At 43.8% G+C, this 14,107-nt stretch overlaps 1 protein-coding gene across 3 annotated transcripts in view; it reads left to right on the top strand.

Annotated features, from left to right (window-relative positions):
* Positions 1-1,888, top strand: part of ANKRD10 (ankyrin repeat domain 10) — a 32,843-nt gene extending 30,955 nt beyond the window's left edge. For 2 of the 3 annotated variants that reach the window (XM_015851428.3, XM_085535273.1), the window contains one exon: positions 216-1,888. In XM_015851428.3, coding sequence (XP_015706914.1) covers positions 216-700 — 485 coding nt within the window. In that variant the 3' untranslated portion in view covers positions 701-1,888. The remainder of the gene's footprint in view (positions 1-215) is intronic. The other variant, XM_015851429.3, reaches the window with a different exon arrangement.
* The last annotated feature ends 12,219 nt before the right edge of the window (positions 1,889-14,107 follow it).

Raw genomic sequence — 14,107 nt, 5'->3', positions numbered from 1 at the left:
TAACTGAATGTAGATAGGTAGTTGCATTTTTGACATTAAAATCCATGCCTCAAGCTTAGTGGTCAGCTCTTACAAACGTGAACTGCGTGTACTGTTACTGATAAAGAGAGGGTAGGCTTATTTGCGAAGTTTTGTACAGAAACATTATAAAAATCAGTGGAGTATAGTGGAGATGTTTTGATGAATTTCCATTTATTCTTAATTGTTGGTGACAGGTGTATTTCTTAATGCAGATATGAATAGCAGTAGCTCCATATTGAATGCACTGACAAATGGATGTGCCATCAATGGACATTTGGATTTCGCCGCCGCACAGCAGCTCAGTGGGATGGATACCAGGCAAGAAGAGTGTTTAACGTTAACACCTAACGGAATAATTCCTGGAGTAACTTCTCCTGGTAGGCATCGAGTTCACACCAGTAATGGCACCGAGGAGCCAGAAAAGGCCATGAATAATCCCACTGATATGTGTGGATCTCTTCATCTGAATGGAAGCCCAAGTAGCTGTGTTTCTAACCGCCCCTCGTGGGTGGAAGACCCTGGAGATACTTTGCACTATGGACACTACCACGGTTTTGGGGATACTGCTGAAAGCATCCCTGAACTTAGCAGTGTCGTTGAGCATTCCAATTCTGTTAAAGTCGAACAGAGGTATGACAGTACCGTCTTAGGCACAATGTATTTGTACCATGGCTCCTAGATCAACGACCTTTATGTCACATGTGTATTGAAATTGCTACCAAATGAATCTGGGGGCACAAAATCTTCACATAGCATTACATTTGAAAATTGCAACTTACTGCTATTTTTACACATTGTTTATATAAGAAGCAAACCTTTCATTGACAGCCTTATACGATAGTTTTAGTTTGTTGCATGTATGGGGCTTGTTTAGTGATGAAGTAGGTGCTGTTATGATGGAATGGTTATTTTCATTTTTTATGGAATGTTCCGGTTTTGTATTTTTTTTATTTCTAAGCTTGTGAACACTATCTTTCTCTTTTTAGAGCTGTTCTCCCTTTTATTAAAACTATGTTTAAAGGAATTTTGTGAAGAAAATGTTACGTATGTGCACCACTTAGAAGTAAAGATTTCCCTTTTCCATATCTTCTGCCGAAGCTACGGTAGTACTATCAGTGCCAACTATCACTATGCAAGGTTGAAAAGTGGCAATCTTATGGAGCTTCTTTGACTTTACAGTTTGTACGTTCGTTCGGTATGATTAGATGCTCATCTTCACATTTTGGAGCAAGTTGTTTAAAAATGCAGAGGTAACATTTGGAAAAGTTAATGTTTCCCTTTACTGCAGCATTAGAAGCGCTTTCTGTTGTTGGGCTCTTTGCATTATAGAGTGGGGAGGTGGGTTGCCTTTGTGCAGTCGCAGTCGGGTGTGCCTCAGGTTAGTTCTGAATTTGTGGCATTTTTCCTTTTGCTTCTCTTCTTTATACGTATGCTTGATATTTTACCACAGCTCACAGACCGGAGGCATGTTGGCGCCGTTCTGCTTTGTATGCAGTTTAAAATTACTTGTTACTTGTTATAGAGGTTGGCAAGTCAAAATATTTTGAGTTTGACCGTCTTGGATATACATTTATTGTCCTTTTTTAACATATGCTTTGAAAATGTAATGTTGTGTACTCTGGGCTATGCTCATAGATATACGTTGTATTTAAAGCTTAATACATAAATCAAAACTCATATAAGTGCACTATATAAGCACTAATAATATAAGTTGCTGCTTTGTGACATGATAAATGAAGAGTGGGAAGAATGTGGTAAATGAGATAAGCCCTCTGAATTGTGTTGATTATTTTTTCTTGTTGTTTTGTTTCGAAAGGGACCTTTACCGTTTGGATTCAAAAAATAAACATATTCCATTGTATCTGAATGTTTTGTTTAGACATGTTTTTACTGGATATTTGAACGTGTCCTTAATAGTTTGTAAACCGCATTTCTCCTTAATCTTTCTGAGAGCGACTGTAGGACTTGGTAATTTAGTCAGCATGTGGAAGCAGATGGGACCAGCTGAGTCAGTTGTCCTTAGAAACACATACGAGATATTCTGAGTTTCAAGGTTCTATCAGCCCTGAACTCCAAAAACAGGCTGAAAATAGTCCATCTGATCATGGAAATTGTGCTCACCTTTGAGATTTTCTGCTTTAGGTGTTACAGACTGCAGAGAATTCGATGTTTTAAACACACTCAAAATGGTTTGCCATCTACATATAAGATACCTGCAGTATCTTCAGATGGAGAGCTGCATTCTCACTGGCAGCTGCACGGTCATTTTGCAAGTTGTTGGCCAGCCCAGCAAAACTCCTCAGTGCCTTCTGGGGACAAACAAGACCATTAAGGAGAGGTGACACTCACCTGAGGCACTCTCTCTGGCATGCACATAACTTGCACGTGCTTGACTAACTGCATTCAGGCTGTGTTCTTACACAGTTTGATTTAGTTATGTGGTGCCTGGAGGCATGTGCTCACATACTAATACACACGTTAGCTCAAATTCCTTGTTGTATTACTTGGGGATTTGTTACTATTGTTATTTTGGTATTTGAAGAGCTTGCTGCATGTACGTGCTTTCTTATGCTTTTCAAGTGAAGCAAAGCATCGCTAAAATACAATCAGGATGTTGTCAGAAGTGCTTGGCTATAAACTGATTCCTAAAAGAATTTTCTTCTGGTATCAACAAAATTTGCACGTATCCATTTACATTAAAACTTTAGGTACGGAATTCTAACACAGCAAGTCCGTAAAGCAAAATCTTCAAAAATGCATACACTCTGGCTTTATCCAATTGCTTTTCACATCTTGTACCTAAAAGCACTTTGGAAGATGCCGCATTTCAAACTCAAAGTGAAGACTTCACGTTTTATTTCAGAAAACACTTCTTGTGATTCCACCTGTGTGTTCAACCACGCACCAGGAGAGATTTCAAGGTGTGTATCTCTTGTCAGGCACAATGGAAACTAGGTACTAAATTCTAACTCAGTGCAGAAGATCAGTGAAGACGTGGCTTAGATGTACTGTGTGAGTTCACTCGGTACCTTCCAGTACTGGTAACACCTCAAAAGGCAGAAGTCTGCAGTAGAAAATGACTCAGACAAAAGCTTAGGTTTGTAATCACAGAATCATAGAATGGCTTGAATGGGAAGGGAGCTCACAGCCCACCCAGTCCCAACCCCATGCTGTGGGCAGGGCTGCCCCCCACCAGCTCAGGCTGCCCAGGGCCCCATCCAACCTGGCCTTGAGCGCCTGAAGGGACAGGGCAGCCTGTTCAGTGCCTCACCAGCTTCCAAGAATTTCTTCCTAATACTGAACCTAAATCTCACCTCTTTTGGTCTAAGGCCATTCTGCCTTGTCCTATCACTATCATGCAATGGCAGTTCTTTATGACCCCCAGCTGCCCCTCCCCTGGCACAGTTCCATGCCGTTCCCTCGCACCCTGTTGCTGTCACACAGAGCAGAGCTCAGCGCTGCTCCTCCGCTCCCTGTGAGGAGCTGCAGCCTCCATCAGGCCTCCCCTCAGCTCTTCTACCCTGCACTATCACAGGTAATATCATCATCAGAAAATCATAGGAGCATTTGAGTTGGAAGGGACCCTTAAAGGTCATCTGGTCCAACTCTGCTGCAGTCAACAGAGACACCTACAGCTCAAAAAAGGTGCTCAAAGCTCCATTCCAGCCTGCCCTTCTGTGTCACCGGGGATGGGAACCCACTGCAAAAGTGTACTTTTCAAAACGTTGATCTTGCAGCTGACTGTGCTCACATCATGATCTGTGCTCAGATTCAGATTCACTTTCCTTGAGAAAAGTTTCTCTGTGAGTCTATTCTACTAAATGTCTTTAACAAACCGTCATCTTTCTGCTGTCCAAGGATGTACCCCCAGGTTAATACTTATCATCAAGCGATAAATAACTAAGGAGTTTCTGCCATTTGGGTTACAAATGCATACATTCAAAACATCCAAATATCAAGAATAATAGACACTACAAGTTTGAATTGGAAATGGACACTTTATGAAGTACAGCCTCGCTTACTTCTGTACTTATTGTATTGTATTATTGCCATGGGCAAGGACATCTCCCACTGGACCAGGCTGCTCAAAGCCCCTCCAGCCTGGCCTTTAATACCTCCAGGGTTGGGGCATCCATAGCATCACTGGGCAACCTGTTTCAGTGTCTCATCACTCTTGCAGTAAAAATTTTCTTCCTAATATCCAGTCTAAATCTACCCTCTTCCAATTTAAAGCCATTTCCACTCATCCTATCACTACATGCAAGTTTTTATTCTGAAAGCCTGGTTTCCAAGTTTTGTGTGTTTCTCAAGCTGTGGAGATGATGCTCAAACCAGTTCTGCACATCACCTGGCCAGACAAGTGCCAGTGGGAAGCTTTGTAACCAGGTCAGTGTGGCGCTGAGCCCAAAATAACAAGCTCAGTTTATTAGGTCTTTGGTACACTGCCTGGGGTTAAGCTTGCCATGGCCTCAATAGTAAAAAGCACAGCAGCTGAGGGAGTAATCCTATGGAACCCAAAGACAGAGGAATGAGATCATCCTGCAGATTAAACCTGATTGGTGAGAGAACCAAGATACACACAGGGGACCTCCTGCTCAGGGCAGCTGAGTAGTATAGGATTAAAGAGAGCAAACATGAACATGATCTCATGCTGAAAGACATCAAGAAAATAAGTGATGAACTCACCTTACTGTAAAATGAAAGGAGACAAAGGTGGCCTCCTGGCCAGGAGCTGTTCTTTGAGATTCATGGGGATTCAACAGAATTTTCCCAGTATAGAAAGAATACTTCTGAAAATAATGACTGAAGGCAGCATAGATGTCAGGAGGCAAAGGAGGAGCACAGACCAAGCAGCAAACCAAAGTGATGAAAACACTGAGCAGGTTGTTGGTCTAGGAGCTGTTAGTAACCTCCTTGTGACAAATAGCACTGCAGAATGACTGAATCACAGAATGGGGGAGGTTGGAGGGGACCTCTGGAGATCACCTGGGCCAACCCCCCTGCTCAAGAAGGGTCTGCAAGATCACATCACCCGAGACCACGTCCAGATGACTTTTGAATATCTGCAGGGAATGAGCAACTCTTTGGGCAACATGAGGAAGTATTCAGTCACCCACACAGTAAAGAATCTTTTCCTCGTGTTAAGAGGGAACTTGGTGTGTTTCTTTTTGTGTCCATTTCCTCTTATTGCTGGGCACTACTGAGAAGTGTCTGACCGTGTCCTCTTGACATCCTCCCTTCAGATACTTCTACACATTGACCAGATCTCCCTTGAGCCTTCCATTCTCCAGGCTGAACAGACCCAGCTCCCTCAGCCCTTCCTCACATGACAGATGCTCCTGCCCCTTCATCATTTTATTTGCTATATCACTGAATGAGTTTTATAATACTGAGTCTAGTTTGACCCTTGGGGGACACTGCTACCTACAGGCCTGCAACTAAATTCCACACCACTGATCACAGCCCTCTGAGACCAGATTTTTGGCCAGTTCTTAATCTACCTGACCATCCACTCATCCAGACTGTGCATCCTGAGATTGTCTATTGGGATTTCATGAGAGCCAGTGTCAAGAGCTTTGCTAAAGACCAGCAACATCCACAGTTCTCCCCTCTTCTATCCAGCCAGTTGTCCCATCATAGAAGGCAATCGGGTTGTTTAAGAATGATTTCCCTTTCGTTAATCCATACTGACTACTGCTGATCATGTCTTCCACATGCTTAGAGACAGTCTCTATCTCTAATGAACTTTTCCATCACCTTTCCAAAGACTGAGAGGAAGCTGGCTGGCCTATAATTCCCAAGGTTCTCCTTCTTGCCCTTTCTGAAGATTGGGGTGACATATTCTTATTTTCAGTCCTCATGCAGCTGTCTTGATTACCATAATCTTTCAAAGATGATCAAGGGTAACTTAGCAATAATGTCCACCGGCTCTGTCAGCACCTGTGGGTGCATCCCATTAGGGCCCTTGGGCTTGCAGATACCAAGTTTGCCTAAATAATCTCTAGTCTGATGTTGAGTCAGTGATTCATGAGGGCTGGCAGTGGCAGTGAATACTGAAGCGAAGAAGGCATTCATTATCTCTGCCTTCTCTGCTTTCTCTTTTGCCAGGGCCTCTGCCCTCACATTTTCCATAGTTTTCCTTTAGTTACTGATTTATTTGAAGAAAGCCTTCTTACTGTGCTCGACATCCCTAACCAGATTTACTTCCTAATGGGCCTTGACCTTCCTCATTGCACTTCTGAGTACTCCGACAACTTTCCTATATTCAGCTCAAGCAGCCTGTCATTGCTTCAACCTCTTGTACACCTCCTGCTTATGTCTGAGCTTTGTGAGGAGTTCCTTGCTAATCCATATGGTTTTTCTGCCCCCTTTGCTGGATTTCTTGTCCATTTGGATGCATTGTTCTGGATCCTTGAATATTAATCCCCTCTTCCTTCTAGGGCTGTTGCCATTGCACTCTTCCAAGAATGTTCCTGAAGGGGACAAAGTTAGCTCTCCCATACTCCAAGGCTGCAGTCTTGTCTGTGTTTCCTAAAAAGCATGTAGCCATTCATGGCAACATTCCAGTCATGCAAGATATCCCACCATGTCTCTATAACTGCAGTGAAAGCAAAGGTCTGTGTCAGCACACAGATCTCTAGTTCTTTCCTTTTATTCCCCTAGGTATGCGCTTTAGTGTAGGGGCACTTCAGAGAGGTATTAGAGCACACCAGTCTCCCAGAGGGGTGCAATAGGATGCCCCATAGCCCTGTCACCAGAAACTTTATTACTGCTAGTAAGATTTAAATTATTATGAACAAAATGAGCTGTCCGTATAGCTGTCCTACTTTTATATGGCTGTCCTATAGAGACCATACTACGAGCCTGGAAGGATTTCAGTAAAGATGTGCTCCACGCTGTGTAAATCCAGATGCTAGGCTCAAAATTCATTTGTATTGAGCTTGTACAACATATCCAGGCACAGGCACTTAGATGTATTATTTCATCACCTGGATCTGACAGGAAAACCACTTAAAATTAAGGAAGCTGAACTCTACGTAAAGCAAAACTACTTTTGAATGAAGATTAATTCTAACAGAAGTTCTACTTAATTAATGGCATTTCAGGACAATGCTTGGCATGGATTTATGCTCTCAAACCTGTGGCTGCAGGTATATCACTTCTGGGAGCAGCAGAAGTAGCAGGAAAAAATAATAGGAAAGAAAAAAAGTGCAAATGCAAAGACCAAAGCCTGCTATGACTAGCAAGATAAAACCATCTCAGAATTGCAACAGCTGTGTATTTCACAGCCATGCTTTTCCAACAGGACAAAGTCTACATCTGGCACAGATCATGGACAACACCCATTTTACCTGATGCAGACAACGAGTTTTGCTTTTACTGAAGCAGCAGATGAATTTGCTCTCATCCTCCTCCTGATTCTCCACGATGTTACCCCATGAGTGTGTGCACACCACAGGCGATACCCTAAAACTGAAGAGACACAGAGATAAAAACCAAACCAAAACAAAATATTCTACACCTGTTGAGGAGAAAGGAAATGATAAAAATGGAACAAAATCAAATGCCACCTCAGAAGCAAACTCCAGTCAGCCCCATGATCTCCACTCCTGAGGTAGTCAAGGAGCTGTGGTGGTACAGTAAAATCACAATGCCTTTGTAACAGCAGCCTCCATCAGCAAATGGGTAGCAGGCTGTGAGAATGAATGTTTGACACAGAAGTGAGGAGGGACAAAAGCAAAGTGCAGAAGGCATTTAATGAGCCCCCAGCAAATGTTTTGCTAGAGGAGAAAGATCAGTGAACTCCTACATGCTGCCTTGCCTGCTCCAAATGGTTAGAGGAGGGGTTTGGAGCATGTAGGTATCTTCGAAGGATTATAATCATTGCAAATCGTGGGGAGGGGAGTGCTGCTCAGCACGTACCTTGTGCAGCATGTAAAAGGTGGGAGGCTTTGTCTTGCAGAACACCGCATGTGGCACGTGCTGGTTGAGTCTATCTCTGGTTGCACTTCTATTGCCACTGTGAAACTTCTCCACAAGACTACTTTGTATTGCCAACAGGAATGGCATCGTGGCAAGGACGACCACAAAGAGCTCTTTTCAAGCAGTAATTTGCTGTGTTTTGTAGCACATGGACTATGGGAACATATGGGCTTCTCTGCACGGTTTAGAAGTAAAGAGAACAACTCTTTGTAAGGAAAGAAGCAGAGCAAAGGCTGTGGTCATATCCCAGAACAGAGCTATCGAATTAGGGATCTGCTGAATAAACTACAACGGCAGTGAACAGGGGAGATAAAAAAGGCATAATCTCATCAGATACAGACTAAGGAAATAAAAACGGATGCTGTTAGTAGGGTGCAAATAAAAGCCACATCCAGAAGGAAATGAACTCCTATTAGATGAGGAGAATGAAAATAGAGTTACTCTTCCTGTTTTAATGGCTAAATGAGAGTTAATGTGGGCATCCATTTCCCACGGCCACCAGGAGTCAGCAGTGGCTCTCCACCAAAGGCACTGCAGCTAATCTATCTAGCAGGGTGGGAAAGGCGAGGTGTACATGCTCAGCCTGACCCCAGATGCAAGAAGCAGTGATAAGGCAACTTCAGGCCATCACTTGCATAACTCCTATATGGATCTCACAAAAGGCTGGATTATCCTTTTTTTTTTTTTTTTTTTTAATTTATTATTATTTTATTTTATTTTATTTTATTTTTTTGCTGCCATGGGAGCAAAAATGGGAGGTTGTGGTGAGGTGGGAATTGGCCTCTGCTCCCATGTAGCAAGTGATAGGACTAGAGGTGACGGCCTCAGGCTGTGCCAGGGGAGGTTCATGTTTCTTCAACAATTTCTTCAACAAGAGAGTGGTCATGTGCTGGAATGGGCTGGCCAGGGAGATGGTGGAGTCAGCAACTCTGGAGGTGTTGAAGAAATGTTCAGATGTCGAACTGAGGGACATTTTGTAGTGGAAAATATTGGTGATAGGTGGACGGTTGGACTGGATGATCTTAGAGGTCTTTTCTAACCTTTTCCAAACAACAACCCTCTTTGGTTCAAGAGGAGATGGTTTTAAGTTGAAGGAGGGAAGATTTAAGTTGGATATCAGGGAATAAGTTCTTTACCAAGAGAGCAGTGAGGTGCTGGCACAGGCTGTCCAGAGAAGCTGTGGATGCCCCATCCCTGGAGGTGTTCAAGGCCAGGTTGGATGGGGCCCTGGGCAGCCTAATCTGGTACTAAATGGGGAGATTGGTGGCCCTGCCTGTGGTGGAGGAGAGAGCCATCTACCTCTCACATGCATTTACAGCCCTATGCTGCATGTCTGCTAATGCTCTGTGAAAATGAAAAGGAGAGAAGCACCAGTTTGCAGCGGCTAATGATGGAGCCTTCCAAGGGTTCCATTGCTGAGTCTATTGCTGCAGGTTAAAATGAATGCATTTCCATAGCTATAAGTCTGGAGTTCTGACACACAGTGCTCTCAACACTCTTGCAGCTGGATTAAGGCAGCTACTGGGACTGAAGGAGATGGCCTGAACAAAAGTGGCATGCATAGCTATCCTACAAGTCCCTTGGTCTGTGTACCCCTTGCTGAACCTGGAAAGAGTTTTCAGTCAGTTCAGAGGTAATGGAGACAAAAAACACCTTCCAATACCTCGGTGTAAGGACAGAGCCCAGGAGGTATTTCTGCCACCTGATATGTACATTTGTTGGAAAGAAAGCTGGATGTGAACTGAAGACTTAAAAGAAATTGGATTACTTGCGAGGGCACTGTAATTGAAGAGAAATGCGTGTGCTTGAAACAAGTTTATTTACTACCATGGGAGAACTGTAATTGAAAAGAAGAGAAACTTGTAGAGCGGAGCAGTTGAAATTGGCTGGAGAGGGAGAGAAAGTAGGGGCTCCCACTCTCTGAAATAAATTTCTTGCTTGATTTGTAGTACCAAACTTTAGAAACATCTATACCAATTAACTTGGAAGTGTAAGGCTTTCCTCAGGGAGCCAGGCCATACTGCACAGGGATAGAAAAGTGAGATGCTTTAAGCTTGTTCCTTGGCTCCTACACAAAGCGGAACAAGGCACTGACTAAGATGGTACTTGATGGCAGCTCCGGGTCCAGGTTTCAGGAGCCTGATGAGTGCACTACAGACCCTGCAGGGCACTGGAGGCCTTAACCAGCACTGCTGCGGCTCTGGGCCACAGCTATGGGTAGGAGGGACTGAGCAGCCCCATTTATAGGAATCATCAAACTAAGCAGCCAGGGATGCATGTGCTGCAGTGGGTGCCTCAAACAGCCTTCTGATCCTTGTTGTGGCTCTGCAGGGAGCCAGGAGCCAAATGCAGTGACAGCTTCATCTCATCATGAACCCCAGGTCACCTGGATGCTTTGGTGCTTCTTAATTGTGCTCTGAAATCCCTTCTTCTCTTTCTTTCTCTTTCTCTTTCTCTTTCTCTTTCTCTTTCTCTTTCTCTTTCTCTTTCTCTTTCTCTTTCTCTTTCTCTTTCTCTTTCTCTTTCTCTTTCTCTTTCTCTTTCTCTTTCTCTTTCCCTTTCCCTTTCCCTTCCCTTCCCTTCTCCTCTCCTCTCCTCTCCTCTCCTCTCCTCTCCTCTCCTCTCCTCTCCTCTCCTCTCCTCTCCTCTCCTCTCCTCTCCTCTCCTCTCCTCTCCTCTCCTCTCCTCTCCTCTCCTCTCCTCTCCTCTCCTCTCCTCTCCTCTCCTCTCCTCTGCTCTCCTCTGCTCTCCTCTTTTTTCCTGCCTACATTTATTTCTTTAACAAAAAAATTATTTCTCAGTAAAAAAGAAACAGATGATCTGAATCTGTCTCAGGGACAGACTGATCCAATTTCACATATTCCCTGATAAAACCTTCTGACCTATGACAATCTCACACTAAAGGAATTAGGGTTTCCACTTCTACAACATCCTTTGACAATGAGCTCCACCATTTCAGCATGCGCTGAGTGCAGAAGTGCTCGTATTTGTTTGTTTTAATCTTCATCCCCGGTACTGTGAGAAACAGTGAATAAATTTTCTTATGCGGCACACAATTTTGTAGAGCTATCTCGTATTTCTCCTCAGCCATCTATTATCCAAGGAGAGGAATCATATTCTGTTTAGCACTTCATATGAAGCAGACCTATACAGCAAATCCTGATTATTCTCTGTATCTGTTTTTCATTTCTACCACAACCTTTTGAGATGAGATGACAGCACATGAAAAGAGGATGCATCATAAATTCACAGCATAATGATGTACCTTATTTTATTCTCTGTTCCTTTCCTAGTAATTACCAACAGTTTCTTTACTGCTCAGCACTGTACCAGTGTTTGCAAAGAATTGCTCAAAAACACCATAACATCTTTCTTATGTAGTGACAGAGAATGGAGAGCCCATCGTTATGTCTACTTGTGTTGTTAGGATTGTTTTCCCCATGTGAATTACCCTGCCTGCTTCCACCCAAATTCATTTTCCAGCTCCCGGTACTATGAGATCCTTTTGTCATTCTCTGTGGTTGGGTTTAGTTCAGATAACTCTGAATAGTTTTATCTGACCAACAAATCCTCTCACCTCATGACTAATGGGTTGTTGTTTTTTTGGTCCTACATCCTACATTACATCCTTACAAATACTTTGAACGCTGTAAGTCACAGCACGTATAGAGGTGATGTTCCCACTTGCATTAGAAGTGATGGTCCCACCGAGTGAAGATGATCCTCCCACTGTATTTCCCATTGGTGAAGCCCCACCTTGAACATACTTTTCGTAGTGCCTTTTAATGCATGTACTTTGTTTTATATAACTTGTCTTCTTGAAGTTAAGCATTTCTGCAATTGACATTTTTGTTTAACCTTTTCTTTCTCATGATTAAACTGAGTATGACCTAGGCCTACTTCACAGGGTTACAGCAACAATCGCATCTTGTGAGGTTCCTGGCAGCTTGATATAACTCCGTGTCATGTGTTTTAGCTGTCCAACAGTTCAGGCTTTGCACCACGCTCTGTAGTCATAGTTGCTTGCTCACATGGGAATCATGGAAATGTATTGTGCATCCCTCAGGATGAAAAACAGCACCATTAATCTCCTTCATGGGCACATCAGTAGTCTTCAAAGTCTTTTCAATAGGCAGTAGGTGCTACCTAGGGGAAAATCCTAAAAGCACAGGATGTCTGTCAGCCTGACCATCAGAAGATGGTTGATCCACATCAGAAGATGCCCATGCTACAACAGTTATTAGTTATAAAGCTACATCAGTTATTAGAAAACTACACACCACCTGATTCTTTCAAAAAACTGAAGGCTCTTAACAAATGTTTGTGGGGAAAGAGCTGGTGCTGGTTCACCAGGTCTGCAAGGAGGAATGGTCTGAGTCTGCAGGAGGGAGGAGTGCTCCTGCTGATTTGCAGACAGCAGGCTGTGCAGTGCTGTGCTGAGAGACGCTGCAGGAGCCTTATAGCCTTCCTCTCAAACCATACAGCTTCATTAGGGAAGAGAGAGGGCTATCCCAGGCTGCAGCAAGCCCAGCATTTTCCTGTAACCTGCCTGAAATGAAGATGGATCTGGTGTAAACATGTCACCTGTGTGCCCTTTGCTGTAATGTTTGAGAAACTATATATGTGAGGAGACATATCATTTTAACAGGGAGAGGCTGATGCTTTTATTTGAAAACCAGCAAAAAATCACTGAGGAAAGCCCCCAAACCAACCAGAGCAGCAGGTGGTTAGCTGTTCTGAAGCATGTGGCTCCCACTCTGTGGACTCTCACCCTGCTGGGCAGTCCCTATTCACCGGTACAGCGGGGCATAAGGAAGGCCTGGCAGAGGGATACCAAACACACAGGGCTGAGGCCAGGCCTTGGGCTGGGAGTCCAGGCTGTGTGAGAGCCAGGAGACCTCTGTGCTCCCAGACCTGCTCACCCTGTCCTGCAAAGGCAACAAGTCATTGCCTTCAGCAGCATCTTGGTGCCTGTCAGCTGCAAAACTAAAGGGTGTGCAGCTTCTACCTTCCTCTGTGCTGGTGGATGCTAATCCATAGGCTGCAGAACTTGACACCAAGCTGCAGTCTTGGGATGACAGAGATCTGCTCCTTTATAAATTTCAATCCCTCCAGCAAGAATGATAAGTGTGCAAGGACAAGAAAAAACCTTTAAATATAAAAATAGTTTTACTTTTTTGCTGTCGCAGTTTACTTGCCTTATATTATGTTAGCATTGAATTGCTAGCCCATAATTGCACCAACTTCAGAAGAAGAAAAATGTAAGAATTGCCAAGGGAGAACCATGAGTCTAATTGCAACGGTAACCATCTGACATTTCCCATTTCCTCCTGAAGCACATTTCTCCCACAGAACTATAATGCTGTTGTGCCTTAAGTGAGCCCTGCTGGCACGCAGCCTGTGGGGTCTGGCACCTCTGTACCAGCAGTCATGTGCGGCCCTGAGATACCGAGAGCATCACATGGATGGTGGGCACAGAACCATATCAGAAGTCAGGCGTTTTAGAGTGTTTGAGTTGCACATTTTTATGCAGCTTAGAGTAAAGTTCCTGTTGCAAACTACTGTCTCCATAAAGAGAAACCAAAAAGTGCTGTTCCCGATAGCTCCTTGTGTGTGTGTGATGATGATGGCTGCAAAGTGCTTGACCCGTGAGAGAAGGTGCAAACAGATGAGCAAGAACTGGCACCTTAAGGTCTCCTTACTCAAACAGCTCGCATTTAAGAATGAGTTATTAGCATTCTCCCATGGACATTAAAGTGGTGCAGGGAATGATTAAACATCAGCGTGATGCAGAGGTGCTTACCCCTGTAGAGCTGCGTGCTTTGACGTTTCAAGAGCAACCAGAACATTTCCCAGTGCAAATGGAACAAGAAAGGTGGGAACAGGATCCCTTGCTAAAAGAAGTTATTAGAAGTAATGCTCTGCCATGCAGGAAGAACAGCTAAGGAGAACACAGCTAAGACAGCCTGCTTTCTGCCTTTTTTGTAGGCACAATAGCATTTTATACTTGCTGAATGCTTTGCTTTGATCAAATTAAGCTGTTTAACCCCCATGTTGTGTCCGGTCTGATAATGAGCTGATCTTGCAGCGAGCTGGGAGGTAG

Source organism: Coturnix japonica, chromosome 1 (assembly GCF_054131305.1).
Source record: "Coturnix japonica strain WE chromosome 1, WE-NBRP24, whole genome shotgun sequence".
In the NCBI taxonomy this organism is placed as follows: domain Eukaryota; kingdom Metazoa; phylum Chordata; class Aves; order Galliformes; family Phasianidae; genus Coturnix; species Coturnix japonica.
This window is presented reverse-complemented; position numbering and strand designations above follow the sequence as displayed.